Source organism: Bufo gargarizans, chromosome 6, assembly GCF_014858855.1.
Source record: "Bufo gargarizans isolate SCDJY-AF-19 chromosome 6, ASM1485885v1, whole genome shotgun sequence".
Lineage (NCBI taxonomy): Eukaryota > Metazoa > Chordata > Amphibia > Anura > Bufonidae > Bufo > Bufo gargarizans.
Genome location: NC_058085.1, coordinates 97,503,461 through 97,522,158, shown reverse-complemented (window position 1 = coordinate 97,522,158; position 18,698 = coordinate 97,503,461). Strand labels below are relative to the sequence as shown.

The window sequence follows — 18,698 nt, the reverse complement described above, 5'->3', positions numbered from 1 at the left end:
GGCCAATCCTTCTTCCCTCAAAGCAGCAGTTAAGGTACTAGAGTTGGCAGAACCCAATGATTTTGGTAGGACTGTGTGCGGAATTGTGCCATACCTACCCCAACATATAAAGCTGGAGGAAAGAAGAATCAGGCCATGACGAATTTCAAAACGCCAGATCCTTTTGTTCTTCGGGAGATATGCCACCAGAGGTGTCTGGCAGGGGCTTATTCCCTTCGCCCCACTGAGAACACATACACACACGGTTGAGCTGAGCCAGCATGTGGCTGTGGGTAGGTTTTCTGAAGTGTCCAGCTTTAGTCAAAAATTCTGAGTCCTCAGTACTTGATACCTTTTAATGGCTAACTGAAATGATGATAAATAGCAGGTTTTCAAGATGTAGGTTTCTACATCAGGACTAAGTAGTCTCGAACGCTGTCTGTTATCTTTTCAGTTAACCATTAAAAACACTGAGGACTCTCATCTTTCATCTTCCATATCTACCGGCTAACACAGTACACAGATTTTCTGTCATTTGGCCAGCTTTAGGAGGTCTCATAATACCCTAAGCCAGGGATGCTCAACCTGCGGCCCTCCAGCTGCAAAACTACAACTCCCAGCATGCTGCAATAGCTGTGGGCTGTCCATGCATGTCGGAAGTTGTAGTTTTGCTAGGGCTAGAGGAATGCAGGTTGGGCATCCCTGCCATAAGTGAATTGTTAGATGATCATGGCAAAATAGGTCCGATCTGCCAACAAGTATGTAAAAGTTAAAGGAGTTTTCCAGGATTTTAATACTGATGACCTATCCTCAGGACAGGTCATCAATATCAGATCGGCAGGGGTCCAACACCCGGAACCCCTGCCGATCAGCTGGTTGAAGAGTGTAGAGGAAGGAGCCGTCCCATAGAAGTGAATGGGATGGCTTGAAATTACACCTGCTGGCCGCTGCGATGTCGACGGCGGGCAGGTAAACAATGAAGGGAAGGCTGTGCTCGCACGGAGTGCGACCTTCTCTTTAACCAGCTGATCGGCGGGAGTTCCAGATGTCAGACCCCTATCCGGAGGATAGTTCATCAATATTAAAATCCTGGAAAACCCCTTTCATTACCATATACATACTGTTAACCAATCTCGGCAATTCCAGAAAAGTGATCAGTAATCTAATATCGAATGCTCGACAGAGATTGTGTGAGCAGTTTTGTTTTAAGCCCTTCATCTAGTTTTGTTTCTTCGGGAGAATAAGCAGCAACAGATCTGTCAGGCACAGGCTTATCCCAGCCCCGTAGTCATACAACATACCATTGAGATGAGCTAAATAAGAATGCATAGGGGGGGGGGGGGGGTCAGGAAAGATGGAGGTTAGCCAAACATCCACCTTATAGGGATATAATGAAAAGTTGTAAAGAGATCAAAACCACAAGATTAGACTCGAAAGACTAGGAGAATGTGTACCTACTATACTGGGGAGGTGTGGGAAAATTAAAATGCTATCTTTGTGGATAATGGTGGGGCTCTGCAGCTTTCAGCTGTGGTTAATATAAGGGGTCCCCTATAATTACTTGGATGTGCCCTTATTGGGTGTTTTAATAGCAGTCCTGCATAAATAAAAATAGAATTATTGTACTTAAATCAGCTATCGATATTTCTCTCCTGTGCTGAACATCTGTACATGATGTCACCTAGTGCACCTCATTAGAAATGGTAAGTAGGGATTACAAATAAAATAAATTAAAAAGCCACAAATAGCCCAATTTCCTCTTCTTTTATTCTAGACTTCAGGCTATTCTCCAATCAGAAGAGAAATCAGTGAGACCCTGGGAACGTTTCCAAGATCCAAGAAGGTTGCATCCTGTGCCAGGAATGTGCATTTTACAAACATCGCAGAATCCCCTCTTTCCCGCTCCACTTAATATATTTATAAACTTTACTTGAAAAAGCAGAGCGAACAAAGAAAACATCTAGAGAGAAAATAACATGAAAACCCATATATTTTCTATTATTTTCAGTAACTTACCACTTTTGTGTTAAAAGGGAAAAGCTGCCACATAGTTTAGGAAATAAAAAATAAGACTTCAGAAGAAACTTTCCTTGGGTATAAATAAGAAACTTCTCTCACCCCAATCCCCATTTTGGGGAGCCAGAAGAAAATCTACCATGTAAACTAATGCAAGTTCTACCTATATCTAGCACAGGAGATTGACTGAACTTTTTTTTACTGACTCTTTTTACTAGTTTAAATCTGATCTTTCCTAATCCGATTTTATATTCTGATTGCAGAATTTTTTTATTCTATTCTAGGTACATGATTATGAGGCACATTCAGCCACCCGTAGCACTGATTGCATAGCGTCAGACTGAGCAGGGACACAACCACACCCAGCTGGACCTATTGATTTTTATAATTTCATTCATGAACATTGAGTAGAAATAATAGAGGAATGGCACAACATTCATAATAATAGATACCCCAGAATTATTACTTGGGGAATGCAAATAGCTACTAAAACAGACATGTCAGGAGAGGTGACAGATTCCTGTTAAGCCAATATGACATCATGAAAAATCAATATGCTTATGGTTAGAAAAAATACATATAGTATAGCTAACATACTTTACAACTAGTCATCGATCACAATTAATACTTTTGTAGTATTAGAGGATAGAGTTCTTTTATTGTTGGAAACTGCAAGAAGCCTCTTAAAATAATGTAAAATAAAAACCCTAAAGGCTCTTTCACATGAGCATGTCCCTTGTGGGAATCAAGCTTCGTGTGAGAGAGGGATCCTCCATTCTGGACTTACAGAAGAGCAGTGCATTTTCAGGATTTATAATGCCGTTTGCCTCTGTGTGACCTTTCTGTGACAGAATCATACTGACATAAAGCTGTCAGTATGATTCTGTAGACTAAAGGTCATGCAGAGACACACAGCATTTACAATCATGATAATACCCTGCAATTCTGTAAGTCTAGAACGCACAATCCCTCTCTTACATGGAGCGTGATTGCCGCAAGTGACATGCTTGTGAGAATGCGCCTTTAAAGTTACCTTCCCAGTCCCTTTGATCAACAGCCGCTGCTCTGTCCCATTTCCTAGGCTGTTTTGGCTGCAGCTGTGATGTCCTGTATACCACTGTAGCCAATCACCGGACTCAGTGGTGCATTGCATGAGGCCGCTGAGGCTTGTGATTGGCTACTGCAGTATACAGGACACCACAGCTACAGCCAAAACAATACATTATAGCTGCAGCCTGGGGGGAAAGGAAGAAGCAACAGTGATGGATCCGCAATGCACTATGGATGTCTGAATGGAGCCTTACTCATATAGTCTTTGTTGATATTATGTGCCGTTTGCTATATCTCAAAAGCTATGGCCAACTGTTAGGCAAATCTTCTGTGCTTTCTACATAGAGATCCTGTCCATAAAATGGCTGCTGATGGAAGGTCACGTGACCAGGCACATCACTTCTGTATGATGTCTTCTCCATTCAAATACACTGCACCTGTCATATCCACTTGCACTGCTGGGAGTCTAGTTCAGGTGCAATGTGTTAGAATGGAGAAGTTGAGTGATTCGACATGTCACATGAAATAGAACATGGCTCATGAAATATAGCAAATAGAATATCAACAAAGGCTATGTTATTAAGAGTCATATAATGATCTTACCTACTCATTGGTTACCAGTATACATAAAGCAGCCAACCCCTTTAAGTTTTTTTTTTAAATTACTTTAAAGGGGCTGTCTGGGTTCAGAGCTGAATCCGGACATATCCCAATTTTTACCCAGGCAGCCCCCCCCCCCCCTCCCCTGATATGAGCATCGGAGCATTTTATGATCCAAAGCTTTCCTTTGCCATGTGCTGAATCACACAGGGCAAAGGCTTTTTTTGGAGATCTGATGACACACTGGGCTCTTCAAGGGTAAATCTAGGTGGAGGCTCCCGCCTAGCAGTGAGCCTGGTGACATCACCGGCACTAATGGGAGGGCTTTTGAACTTCCATAGCCGTTTTTTCTAAAGCCCGCCCATGAGTGCCGGTGACTTTACCAGCAAAACTGCTAGGCGGAAGCCTCCACCTAGCAATGTTGCCGGACTAATCAACAATTATCTGAAACTTTCATTTGCAGTTATTGATGCACAAGAGGGTCACACCAGATACAGATACTGGAAGCAAAGGTTCACATACTTTTGCCACTCACAGACATGTGATATTGGATCATTTTCCTCAATAAATAAATGACCAAGTCTAATATTTTTGACTATATTATTTTGTTTAATTTGGTTATCTTTATCGACTTTTAGGATTTGTGTGAAAATATGATGCAGTTTTAGGTCAAATTTATGCCGAAATACAGAAAATTCTAAAGGGTTCACAAACTTTCAAGCACCACTGTATATAACTTAACTTACACACTGAATGTTGCATCTCAATTAAAAAAAACAGCTTCAGAGGAAATATATATATACCCAATTAATATTAGGATATAAAAAGATCACTGACCTCCCCAACAACTGATGTCATATGGAAAGAATCATTATTTGCTGTGAGCTTTCAGTATCTACAATGTTGTTGACTAAGTGTAAACACGATGTAAGCTCGCCGACAGCTTCTTAAAGAGGTATTCACATCTGGAACACTGATGGCATATCACTAGGATATGCCATCAATGTCACATAGGTGCGGATCTCACCTCTGGGACACCTTCCTATCTCCAGAACGGCTACACAATGACACTGGTCGCAGCCTGGAGCCCAGGGGTATCGCAGTGTAGCAGTTGTGATCCCATAGAAATTAATGGGGTTGCAGTACGAGTCGCATGTGTGCTACAACTGTGACCCATGAATTGCAAAAAAAAAGTCCAGCAGCTGAGAGCCAAGCTGCAACCAGTGGCACCGTGTAGCCGTACCCTCAAAGTAATTAAAATTGACAATAACCCAATAATATCTAAATGCTAAATGCTCTTGTTTGCAAAATAACAAGAATGTGTATGTGTATATAACATGAGACTACTCTTAGTGGAGTTTTTCCGGCTTTAGAATATTGATGGCATGGGGTCCAGGTGGAATATGACACTCTGCACCCCCAATGATCAGGTATATGAAGGGGCTTCGGCACTTGTGTGAGCCCTGTGTCCTCTTATTTATATCAGTTTATCTACAAATGAATGGTATAAAGAGGCAATAACCTGCCCCATTGCTACTAATGGGAGGACGTGCTTGCGCTAGTGCCACGGCCCCTTCAATCAGCTGTCCTGTGCTCTTTTGTCTGACACTGTCCTCTGTATAATCTTCAAGATTCTGAACCCAGAAAACCCCTTTAAACTCAGAAAAACCTGGTTCAAAAGCCTAGCACATGATGCTAGGATCAATGTCTTGTCATTTCAGACTGATGAGACGGTTATTCTGAATGAAAACCCATTATCCTTCGGTCTTAAGAGACTATAAATGTTTAATTCGGTTTTTGCATTCCGTATACGGACAGTATACAGAACCATTCATTTTAATGGATCCACAAAAGAAACAGAAGGTACTCCATATGCCTTCCGTTTCCGTATTCCATTTTTCCGTTCAAAGATAGAACATGTCCTATTCTTGTCCGCATAACGGACAAGGATAGTACTGTTCAATCATGGGCCAGCTGTTCCGTTCCGCAAAAAACGGAATGCACAGGGACATCATCCGTATTTTTTGCGGACCGCAAAATACTAAAAAAAGGCATACGGTTGTGTGCAAGAGGCCTAAGGCAATAAGGGAAACACATCCACAGTCCTGATCTTGCAAACAAAAGAAAAAATAATTACTATGCATAAAATCAAGTGACCTTAGTTTTTACAGTGACAACCATTTTCGCTAGAGAGACCACAACATCAGTATACAGATACATATAATACTCATTTACCACATATTTAACTTCCATGTTCCCCCAAATCTATAAAACATATTTTATTAGAAATTTAAAAAATGTCCATGTCATAAAAAAACCTGCAATTTTCACGATGGTCACTAAGCCTAATAGTAAGCCAATCATTCCTGTTCTGTACACTTCAGTCATGATTCCAATGATATATAAACCCCTTTATAGATAAAACAAGAGCCACCAATCACAATAGGTGATATCACATCTTATGTGCTCCCCTTCCTGCACAATGACCTTTGCACAGGTCACAAAGCATGTCAAAAAAAACTCTCCCATAAAAGTCAATCGGGATCATCTACTATAGCAGTGATGGCGAACTGTTTAGAGGCCAAGTGCCCAAACTGCAACCCAAAACCCACTTATTTATTGCAAAGTGCCAACATGGCAATTTAACCTGAATACAGTACTACAGTCCAATATAGTCTATCTTCCATGTACTTTATCATTTAGCTATAATGGCCTGCCTACATTCAGTGCACTGCCTGTGCTGTACATAATGCGCCCTGCGCTGATGAATGGCAGGAAAAGTCTAAGGCATATTGGTACACCTTAGACTTTTTCCAGGGTGCGGGTGCCCACAGAGAGTGCTTCGAGTGCCCCCTCTTGCACCCATGCCATAGGTTTGCCACAACTCTACTATAGTTATATGCCAGTTTTCTGGCTTAGAAAACTCAAAAATGTTGTCATAAGTGCTGTTTTGCGACAAAATTTGTGACTTTTTAACTTTTTTGACACCCTCACCACTTTTCCAAAAACGTGGGTGGGATGTGGACAGGAGGAGGCGACCCATGGCCTGACTCATCTAACAACACAAAACTGGTGCAAATTACACCAGAAAGGTGTACAGACAGCAGAAGAAGTGACAAATGTATTAAAAGGCATGCATCTCTTAACAAATTGTTAGGATCTTTCTCCAGCAGGGCTTTTACTAAGATTGACCCAATCCAGTCTACCATGTGTCATGGTGGCACTCCATTCCACTGTTATCCTGCCATCAGGAACGGACACCGATGCCGCATCATTCACTCTACCACGTCCCAGCGGCCAAGATCCACTGACCCTCTCCTGCCTTCCGGTAGCTTGCTAGATCCTGCTAAGGTACTATAATCGGTCTGTCTGTTTGTGTACCGACTTTGGACTGATTCCTGGATCTTTGACTCTCTGCTGCCTAACCTAACCCATGCATGTTTACCATTCTGACTCTGTGCTGCCTGCCCTGACGTTTAGATCAAATCTCCGATTTGCATAAACTCTGCCGTCACTGACTACAAGCTTTACTTGATCCCTCAGTGCTTTGCACCAGTGTCTCAACAGCGGTCAACCATACTGAGACTACACCAGGAAGTAGAGGCCTGGTGATACACTGCAACGAAGTCCAGATCCATGCACAGGGGTTAAAGGGTGAGTACCAGGGAAATGCCAGGATAAAGCCCTTATGTTTATCCCACAGTCAAACCGTTTTACACCGACTGCCTTAACACTATACTAAGGTCCATGTGGCTGCTGTAAAGCATATCTCTAAATGTTGTTAACAACAGCTTAGGCAAGATGGCAGATCACCTAATTATGTTCAGTAATCTACAATCATAAAATGAAAACAGATTAGGAAAAATGTGAGTTACTACTGTCTGGTTTGAATTGATACACAAAATTATAGGTGACACATTCGCCTTAAGTGGCAGGTTAGTGGATGCCATCTCCAGCCAAAAATGATTGCTTCCATTAGCTGTGAGAGCGATACCATTGTTATGCCGAGTAATTTGTTTCACCGACTAAAACCTATTAAACCGCATCATTGCTCAGAATGTTGATATGTAAGTTTTGACAACAACAGTCGCTTAGTATGACGACAACCCACAATACATTGCATAACCCACAATTCCCTACAGGGCTAATGCTGTTTTGTTACAGACCAATTTCCGCATCTTGTCTGTAGTCGTCTTTTAACTTTCTTACAATACAGAATAAAAAAGGTGAATACCCACACAGGTGGAGCGACAAAGACTCAAGTCTTTCCATCTATGAATGCATTTATGGTTAGAATACCTTTCATAGTTACGAAACAATATCACAGGATAGGAGACGTGTACCCAACCGACAAGACTCAGCATGCCGGTGTATGAATAATACAGCCACCAGGAATTCTACACCAGCACCTAGTTCTTTTCTATCTGGAGCAAGTCAATCATCTCTCATTTACATCATTACTAAGGTTGGGTTTACGTATAATTTGGTCTCCAGTCAGGCCAACGACATAATTTATCTTTGGGTTGTTCACCTCAATTTTATGCTTATACACAGATATGTTTCCAGACCAAAAGCAATTTTAACAAAAAATATATAATTCCCATAGTACCCAAAATACAATACTGCTAATCATTATGATTTGTTCTCCTTTGCCTCAAAGACACCATAAGATTTTATGATTAGTGCCATCCTGGCTATTTTTGGTCAAATAATAAAATATAATTCCGCGTGTGGAAAATGCACCCTCATAACGGAAGATTGAAGCTGTAAGTTTATGCTATCCCGTTTCAGGAATAGTCAACTGTCAGAACTCGGACCGCTGATGTTAGCTGTCTGGATCCGTGCATGTCCTGATTTCAACTGTATCTGCATCCTCAGGATACGGACACAACTGAATACAATGGCCATTGCCCTGCTATTGGTGGTTCAGTGCAGGTGGGCGCATTGCAGTTATGACATTGTGCCTAGTGCGCCGAGCCACAGACAGTCAGAGCACAGATTGCAGTAGACCTGAGCTGAGAAAGGGCATGTCCCCTGAGCATTCTTTACATTAATCATGGGATGACCTCTTTAACCATTTTTTATTAAGCTACTTTCACACTGGCGTTTTGGTTTCTGTTTGCGAGATCCGTTCAGGGATCTCACAAGCGGTCCAAAACGGATCAGTTTTACCCTAAATGCATTCTGAATGGATAAGGATCCGCTCAGAATGCATCAGTTTGGCTCCGTTCCGCCTCCATTCCGCTTTGGAGCTTGCAGGGTTTTGGTGTCCGTCTGACAAAACTGAGCTAAACGGATCTGTCCTGACACACAATGTAAGTCAATCGGGACGGATCCGTTTTCACTGACACAATAGAAAACGGATCCGTCCTCCATTGACTTTCAATGGTGTTCAAGACGGATCAGTCTTGGCTATGTTAAAGATAATACAAACGGATCCGTTCTGAACGGATGCATGCGGTTGTTTTATCTGAATGGATGTGTTTGTGCAGATCCATGACGGATCCACACCAAACGTGAGTGTGAAAGTAGCAAATGGTTGCACAACTGTTGTGTGACCTAGTGTCTTGCTGTGCAACACAGTGACTTTATGTCAGAATTCTTGTGAAGAATCATCGTGGTTGCAATATCCCACACTTTTAGTGAAAACATATCTGTTTTTTATGTTCTGACTAGCAGAAGGACCCGGCTTCGCCTGCCCCTTTAACAGTAAGTTTCACAGCACCCCACTTCCTTGACAGTGACCTCCTCAGGGGCCTGCCCCCTTAACAGTGACCTCCACAGTACCCGCCCCTTTAACAGTGACCTCCACAGCGCCCGTCCCTTTAACAGTGACCTCCACAGCACCCGCCCCTTTAACAGTGACCTCCACAGCACCCGCCCCTTTAACAGTGACCTCCACAGCACCCGCCCCTTTAACAGTGACCTCCACAGCGCCCTGCCCCTTTGATGCTAGGGCTACACAACGACATGTGTCGCGGAACATTTTGTCTCAACAATTTTTATAATGATAGGCTATGGTGTCACATTGCGACATGCGCCATGCTGCGACTGCGACACGACAGTTGCAAAAAATCCATCCAAGATGGATTTTTCTGCGATGTCGTGTCGCAGTGCGAGACCATAGCCTATAATTATAAAAATTGTCGCGCAACACATGTAGCAGTGTAGTTGTGCCCTATGTGTCGTGCGACTTATTGTCGTTGTGTAGCCCTAGCCTAAATCTGACCTACAGCCGTGAAGAAAAATGGCTGGGCTGCTATGAAAACCTGGAGTAAAACTGTGTGTATGTGGAGACTAAGGGCCTGCGAGCTTCTATTGTCTGATAAGGGACATGTGACTGTGTGTATGGCAGTTGGGATATGAAAAGAAAGACTTGCAGGCTTGTATTGCAGGTCATTTTTTGGGACTATCTCAGGAACGGTACGTCCTGGAGAGCTGAGACCCCCACAAGAATTTTTTCCAGGTAGCAAGGGATGTGTATGCCAAGTTTTGTTGAAATCGATGGTTGCGTTTTTGAGTGATCGCGGAACATACATACATATATACATCCTTCTTTATATATATATAGATTGTCAATTAATTTTTTTACATGATTATGGAGGTGGCCATCTTGCCTTAGCAGTATGTACATACACATGGGCTATAGACACAATAGACTGAAGGGGACTCAGTGACACCTATGGTAGATTTGTAGATATGCTTTGTGACCTGTGCTGAGGTCATTGTCTAGGAAGGGGCTGTAGATAAGTTGTGACCATCACCTATTTTGAAATGTGAATCCTGTGTTATCTATACAGACGTGTTATTTGACATTGTTTTCTGAAGGGATTACTTCACGGCAGTCATGTCATTATCATCACAGACAGGATTACAAAGTGTCAGCATATAATGGAAGGGAAATTTAGAAATAATATCACAAAACAATCTTTCTCTATTCAACATTTTACTTAATACCAAATATCAATAGGTATATGTCTTGTAACAAAGGTTGCCTCATCATTGCATCATTGTGTAGGCAAAGGGAACATTATTGTGGTTCCATTGTTTGAGATAACATGACATTTCCTAAATAATCCCAAGTAGATATCCTCCACAGTATGGCGAGGAGCAATCACTAATGCCATCAGTTGTCCCCATACAAACTCATTATTTGCCGGCAGCAGACCTTGATTACATGGTACAATCTGCCGCTGGCAAACAATTATTTTTCAGCCTGCTTAAAAATCCAATTGCCAGATGAACAAGCGTTTGCTCATTCATCAGGTAATTATAAGCGATGATCTGCCCGACTATCTGCAGGTCTAATACAGTCCTTAGACTAGACAGTATACAGATGTGCCAGATTTACCACAGTGACTCAGACTGGATTCCAAGTTTGGTCTATCTTTAGACAGTTTGCCTAACTTTACATCACCTATTGGCTGCTTACGTTACGCCACAATTTTACTCCACAATTGTGGTGCAATTTTGAAGGACCTTGGCTCCAAGCAAGGTGCCAAACGTGTCTAAAACACAATAGTAAATATGATACAAAACATGCATACATGTTTTATGAACCAGGATTTCGGGTGCATATAGCTTAGTAAATGCCTTCCATTTCATGAGCCATATACTTTCATATGTATTGGGTTGCACTGACTCCTATTAAAAAATGTATATTGCACAGCAAATGTATTTTTGTATACTGCTATATCAGAAAGCACAGTTAATTGCGACTGTAACTAAAGCCACTGGATCACAGAAGATCTATTTGCCGAGCATATGCCAAATTGACACTCTTTTAGTATACTACTGGCTATTAAAGTCCATAAGCCCAGACATTTTTTTCTCAGGAGATTTTCATGCCGTATACACCTAATGGGAATGACAGACATGGTGTGAACTTTTTTACACATGAAAATTTGGGTCTGGAATAAGTGCCAATTGCTGATATAACAAGTTAACTAATGCTTGTTTAAAGGGCCCTTTACATGGGCCAAAGCAAACTGTATAGGGGATGAACAATCATTACGATCATTCAGTCCCTACACACTTTGCTTGAAGGTTTCGGCAGGAGCTCCATCTCAGATTCCGACAAAAAGGATGTAAATACCACTACACGGCAGAGTTGCGGTATTCATGTCAGAAATCCGATGGGCCCCATAATGGGCCCCAGCATATGTCATATCAACTGATTTAGGTGTTCTGTTCCTATGCCAGAACAAAATACTAGAATTTGGCTGATCTAAAGACCCCCAAACACATTAGGGTATTGTCAGCCAATCCCGGAAGACAGTCTAATGTGTATGGGGTGCTCCTGGCTCTACCTCAACAGATGATGTTGGGCGACTGAAGGATTGGGCAAACTGAATATTTTTGCTCAACCCTTTGGTTCTCCCAGGAGATAAGCCACCACCAGAAGTGTCTCACGGCGGCTTTCTACTCTCTCTCCATTGAAAACACATACAAGCTTCGCCAAACCAAATGTGTATGTGTATGAGGGAGTCGGTATATGACCATTCGACAGACAGCTGTTGAACCTGTATCACCAGCTTTAGCCTTATTGTCGGCAGCAAAACTCCTGTTTACAAAGAGATCTGCTGCCAAAAAAGATGATTTGTAGGCCCTAGAAAAAGATGTGATCAGCAAAGGGATACTCTTTTGGACTCTGTCAGGTGATTGAGAACCTGTGGATACATACGAGATGATGCATGCTCTCCCGGCATACTGTAGGCCTGTTTCACACCATCGGCATTAGATCTGGAAGGCTGCCCCAGCAACGAACAGTCTGTCGGAGCTCTCTGGATTATAGTCAATGGGGCCGGCAGGCATTCCGGTAAAATCTGGCAATGCCGGATCCAGAGAGCTGGTAGGTTGTTCTCTACCGACACAACTACCGGCAGTGTGAAACAGGCCATATACGCCAAATATGTCTTACATTATACTGCACTGTGATGCAGAGTATTGGTGCGGATTCCACCTTACATTGACATACGTGACATTTACATTTCATGATCATACGAGAAAAACATTTCAATTGCTAAGTGTCAACTAGCGTGAAAGTAGACCTAATCCAACATGTACATATAGTGCTCATTTAATCATATATGGTAAAGTGTAGAGACCTCATGGAAACACATGGATACCATCTGTTGCACACCGGTGACATTGCTAAAGAGGGAGCAAAAAGGATCAGATAGAACAGAGGAAAAACTAATGAAGTGTCAGAAAAGAAATCACATAAATATATCTGTCTAGTCGAAACAGACTGGGACTTTATAACTTTAATGGAAAGCGGGACAATTACATTTTGGAGGAAAAGAGATTAGCCCAAGCCTGTTCAACAACATACTATAGCCAGGCCTGAAATCCTGCCTGTTTCTCGGTTAACACTCTTCTCATTTATTAAAGAGTTTTGCAGCTGCTGTTTTTATACAGATCAAATTCAAATCCCACATGCAGGATTCTGCACCAAAAGCTGCCAAGCACAAATCGCCCTCCCCAAGTCTGTCACGGCCCATCAAGCGTAGAGGACATGTCCAAAAACACGAATATGACTGAAGTTCGTGAATGGAAAGCTACTTGCAGCCCCATTTATACGCTGGACTCTGTTCAACAGGACTTAGAATTCGCTTGTGTCATTGTGATAAAGCCAGAGGACTGCAATATATTTCAGAGATGTGCAGATTTGGTCAAGATCAGATAAATGTACCAACACCAACAGGTTCATCTTTAAACTCCATACAAACAAAGATACTTTACGACGGCCAGGACGAGACAAACTTTCTAAAAGCAGCAAAAGTTTAACCTGCGGCAATAGTGAACCCCTAATGTGTCCAGAAACAGATCCTTGGTCAGAGTGGATGCTTTTGTCATTACCAACAGGTTCATCTTTAAACTCCATACAAACAAAGACACTTTGAAACCATCAGAACGACGAGACAAACTTTCTAAAGTTTAACATGCGGCAATAGGGAATCCCTAACTTGTAAAGAAACTGATCTTTGCTCAGAGTCAATGCTCAATTTGTAGTAATAGTATTAGCCAAATGATGTGAATCACCGGCTACTTTACGAAAACTATTACCAGATTCATCCTCGGCTTCTAACATCACCCATATAGATCAATGACAGCCATGATTAAAAATACACAATGACATCAACATATATATGTGGTTTCTAAAAGTCCTTTGAGATTTCAGTAGTTGGGCAGCCAAGAGACTGAGTCACAAGAAATTCGGTTGCAATAATTGAGGCCTCCATAAGATCGCTCTGGTAACACAACCCCCTGTAGTGCTTTGTCACACACTATCAGCTGTCTGCAGGGCTCCCGAGCTGGAAACCCCTTCACCAAGGTCCCACAACGGTCTGTTCCTCTTACCTGTCAGCCATTTTAGACGTCTCCCCTCACATGATCCAGGACGAATGTCTACCTGAAGTGAATCCAAAGACTTGCAGACCTGTTGATCGCCCCAATCCTGCTGGATGTGCTGCTGTGATCACTTAGCAATGATATGACAAAGTAACAAGATAGTAAACTCCCCCCTTCCCTGTGTGACTCAGGCTCTCCCTTCCCAGGCAGGATGTGTAATCTGATTCCACTCCCAGTACATCCTCCCCCATCTAATGGTTTGTAGAGAGCTGGGACATGCATTACCCTGCACACAGCCAGCAGAGGAGGGGGTGTTAACCCATGTCCTGCCAGTGGCCTGTTTAGAGCTAGACGGGAACTCAGCCACCCAAGAGTTAATGGTGGAAATTCCTCTCTCAAAAGTCCCTTGAAAACATAACTTACCAGTTTATGTTACGTATTCCTCTTAGCAAATTTCACTTCCACGGTGTCAAATTTCAAAATTTCATAACTTTTATTTTTTATGCTTTTTCTACGATGATGCCTGTGTCTAAAAATTGATAGTTATTCTGGTAAATCATAGAAACGTATGACTTTGTAAATACTCGCCATCATCTTAGCATGCCAATAGTTTGGCTGATCTGATCGATAGGGATCAATAGTGGTAAGTAGGGGGAAAATATTAAATCGCTTTTGTGCAACTTTTTGTAAACACAATGGCTCACATTTAGGCCTCCTGCTCACGACCGTATCCAATTTGGGGTTCGCAAATCGCAGATCTGGAAAATACTGTGTGCATCCTGCAGTTTTCATGGGATCCACTGTGAAAAAATAAAAACCTATTCTTGTCCGCAAAACGGACAAGAATAGGACAGGTTCTATAATTTGCAGCCCGACCCCACAAATGCAAGCGTCACATGGATGGCATGCATCCATGTGTTGTACATTTTTGCAGACCCATAGAAATAAATGGGTCTGCAAAAGATGCGGATTAAACATGGACCAAAAAAACGGTTTTGTGCATGAGGCCTTACTATTATGGCTGCACTCGAATTCAGACTTATATTGAAGCAAAATCTGGTGAATTTTGGCACAAAATGTTGCATTTCATTTTAGACATATTTATGCGAGTAGACCAAGAAGAGTAATCCACTGGGACTCGCTCTTTGAGGGGGTGTGGTTTATAGGAAAAGGGGCGTGGCTTAAAGGGGTTGTCCAGTTTCAGGAGGAAACCAGACAACACAGTGGATTTCCTTGTAATAAACACAAGGGGGGTCATTTATTAAGACCGGCGTTTTAGACGCCGGTCTTAATAAAGCCCTTGCTCTGGCGATGGATCTGCTAAAGTTATGTAGAGGAGCAGGCCCCTACATAACGTCGGCTGATCCAATGCCGCTTCTAAATGTAAGACAGCTTCCCTAAACCAGGCGTAGAAAATAATGAATGAGACAGGTCTACCGGCCACCCCACGCCCACTTTTTTAGACCTGGCGTGAGCGCGGAAAGGTCGCAGATTGAGGTGCAACTTAACGTTCTGCCATTAGATGACAGATACAATTTGTCTCTAATAGAGAACTGCCAATTATCAGCAGATGGGCGGGGAGAGCAGGAGATTAGGAATAACCATGACTCTTCTCAGGTAGATTTGACTCTTCTCAAGCCCTGAGCTGCAATGATTATGATGCTGGTTCTTAGCAACCACTTAGGCTACTTTGACACTTGCGTTTTGGGCGGATCGGTCATGGATCTGCAAAAACGGATCCGTTACAATAATACAACCGCATGCATCTTTCATGAACGGATCCTTTTGTATTATACGGTAACATTGCCAAGACGGATCCGTCATGAACTCCATTGAAAGTCAATGGGAGACGGATCAGTTTTCTATTGTGCCAGATTGTGTCCGAGAAAACGCTGCAGGCAGCGCTTTGGTGTCCGCCTCCAGAGCAGAATAGAGATGGAACGGAGGCAAACAGATGCATTCTGAGCGGATCCTTTTCCATTCAGAATGCATTAGGGCAAAACTGATCCGTTTTGGACCGCTTGTGAGATCCCATGATGGATCTTACAAACGGAAAGCCAAAACGCGAGTGCGAAAGTAGCCTTACTTTTGGCCCATGAGTAACACACCGCTGAAATCAGCATTTCTGTCACTAATTTATGCAGCCCTCAGTGAGGTCAACATAAAGCTGATGACAGGTTCCCTTTAATACATTTTATTATTCTAGCACAGGGGATCAAGGAACATCAGTCTTGTCAAATCTGCAGTGTGTTCATTCACAACATAAGGGCCCAATCACACAACCGTATAAGTTTTACGGTCCACAAATTGCAGATCCGCAAAACACGTATATACCGGCCATATACTAGACAAAAGTAGGACATTTTCTATCTTTTTTGCAGGGCTGTAGATCAGACATACGGATGCGGACAGCACGCGGTATGTTGTTCGCATCTTTTGTGGCCCTATTGAAATGAATGGGTCTGCCGCTGATCTACAAAATATGTGGACTGAAAATATAGTAGTGTGAATGGGCCCTAAATAAATATTTCAGGAGACTGATCAACATTGCATTTTTTGTATGGGCTTTTTGTATTCTTTTTAGGATATTTTTTGGAATTTAGGTTTGCTATGATCTCTAATCCAATATGAATATGACATAACTGCATTGCTTGCTTTACTTTCTGGTTGCTTGCTGTATTTTTATTAGTAGAAATAGACAGTCACAGTGAAGTGACATGCTCCCCCACTGTAAGAAAAATATTGCAGCTCCACCTAGTGTGTGATACTGTGATTCACAGCCCAGAGCTGTAAAACCATTCATGAACAAATGAGCAGTCTAGCAGTCTAATTCAAGTGTCTTCCAAATAACATCTGGCCTTTCTGAATACCTCTAGTAAACTCAAGAAGTATAGGCATGGGGTCTCCAATTAACATAGTGATTTAATTAACTTAATACTTTTACCCTCGGGCTACAAAAGTTGCTGTGACTTTCCTCTTTCACCAAAAGCAGCCACGTGAATGCTCAATCACACTGGCCAACAGTCCTAGCGTTTGTGACCATTATAAAAAAAACAAAAAAAAACAATGTAAAGCTATTGTTAACCTACATTGACAATGCTAAAAATCATAGCCATGATTAGCACAATCAGCTGCAAGGGTCGTTTTGATGAAAACTTCAATCAGATCCTCCGCTACTAAGGCCTCATGCACACGACCATATTTTCCATCCACGTTTTTTTGAGGATCCTATTCTTATTTGTTTTGGAGACAAGGATAGGCATTTTTACAATAGAGTGAGACAGGAAAATGCAGGACGCAGGTAGGTGGTATCCATGTTTTTTTTTTAATTTTTTTTTTTATTGAGTCTCAAAGCTTAAACTAACACATGAAATAGCTCACACATTGAGAATAACAGTACAAGAAAAGAGAAAAATGGACCTACGAACTTCTGTTGGAGGTTTAGAGAGGCCTGAGCATTGATAGTGGGATCATGGAAGAGACAACAGCAGCATTTTGATAGAGTTAGAGTCTACCATGTTGAGAAGTAGAGAGAGCCTAAAAGCTTAGAAGACTAAAAAATAAAACTAAATATACAACTGGCGGGATAAACGAGGATTTGGAGCAAAGGAAGGGGGGGGGGGAGCAAGGACAAGGAGGAGGGGGGCGTGCAGACCTTCCCAAAAGGACCATCACAAAAGTGTCATCAGGGCACTTTTGGCACGCTACCAAAAGGAAGAAGAGGGAAATCTCTCTAGTGCGGCAATGGCTGTGTCTTTCCAAATCATGACTGAATTTACTGAACTCAAAGTGTAGAAACATCTCAAAGATGATCAGGAGAAATCGAGGCTCCCGGAGCTAAATTTCAAGTGTCATAGCAAAGGGTCTCAATACTTATAAGCATGTGATTTTTTTATTTTATTTTAAATTTGCCAAAATTTCAAAAATTCTGTTTTCACTTTCTCATTATGGGGTATTGAGTGGAGATTAATAGAGGAAAGCCTGATTTTTATTTTATTAAGCACAAGGCCATACCATAATAAAATGTGAAAAAAGTGAAAGGTCTGAAGACTTTTTATTCAAAAAACATACAATCGCTTTTAAGATTTTAGGATACATCTATGCAATTGCAGAGCTTTCTGCATGGAGCCTGTACGGTGGCACATGGTGCTTCTGTATGGCAATGTGTTACTAACCTTGTGTAGAATATCTTTGTAGTACTGCATCCAATGGATCTTGCCATTATCTTTTTGCCTCTGAATTAAACCAAATGCATATGAAGGTATAGTATGTGTATTGTGCCACATTTTGCTTCAGGTTTCACTATTCACAACAAAATGGGTCAAATGTGAGTAATTTATAGTTCACTTTTAAGATGTTGGTCAGTCTTTACAAAGTTCTCAAACGTGGCCTACTATTCAACTGAATCGACAGGCCAAGTAGGGGTAAGTGCTAAATATTTTTCAAGAAGATGATGGAAAATCTCTAGCAATGACCATATACTGTTCCTTTTTTTCTACAACTGTAAAGTATAAGCCCACTGTACTGCCATACTAGGAGAATTAGGATGGGCAGAGGCTAGGCAGGCTGTTCCGGCGGGTGACATGTCGTACTTTTATTCTGGCGGGTGACATGTCGTACTTTTATTCCGGCAGCCTCTCGGCATGTGCTGCCGTCGGAACTCCGCCCTGTCCCTATTATAGTCCAATGGGGCCGGAGCG

The 18,698-nt window shown here is 42.0% G+C and overlaps 1 protein-coding gene across 2 annotated transcripts in view; it reads right to left on the bottom strand.

The window, feature by feature from the left end:
* Positions 1-14,223, bottom strand: part of LOC122939901 (rho GTPase-activating protein 39-like) — an 85,714-nt gene extending 71,491 nt beyond the window's left edge. Inside the window, exon 1 of one of the 2 annotated variants that reach the window (XM_044296108.1) lies at positions 14,008-14,223. In XM_044296108.1, the coding sequence (XP_044152043.1) occupies positions 14,008-14,018 (11 nt within the window). In that variant the 5' untranslated portion in view covers positions 14,019-14,223. The remainder of the gene's footprint in view (positions 1-14,007) is intronic. The other variant, XM_044296107.1, reaches the window with a different exon arrangement.
* Between the last annotated feature and the right edge of the window lie 4,475 nt (positions 14,224-18,698).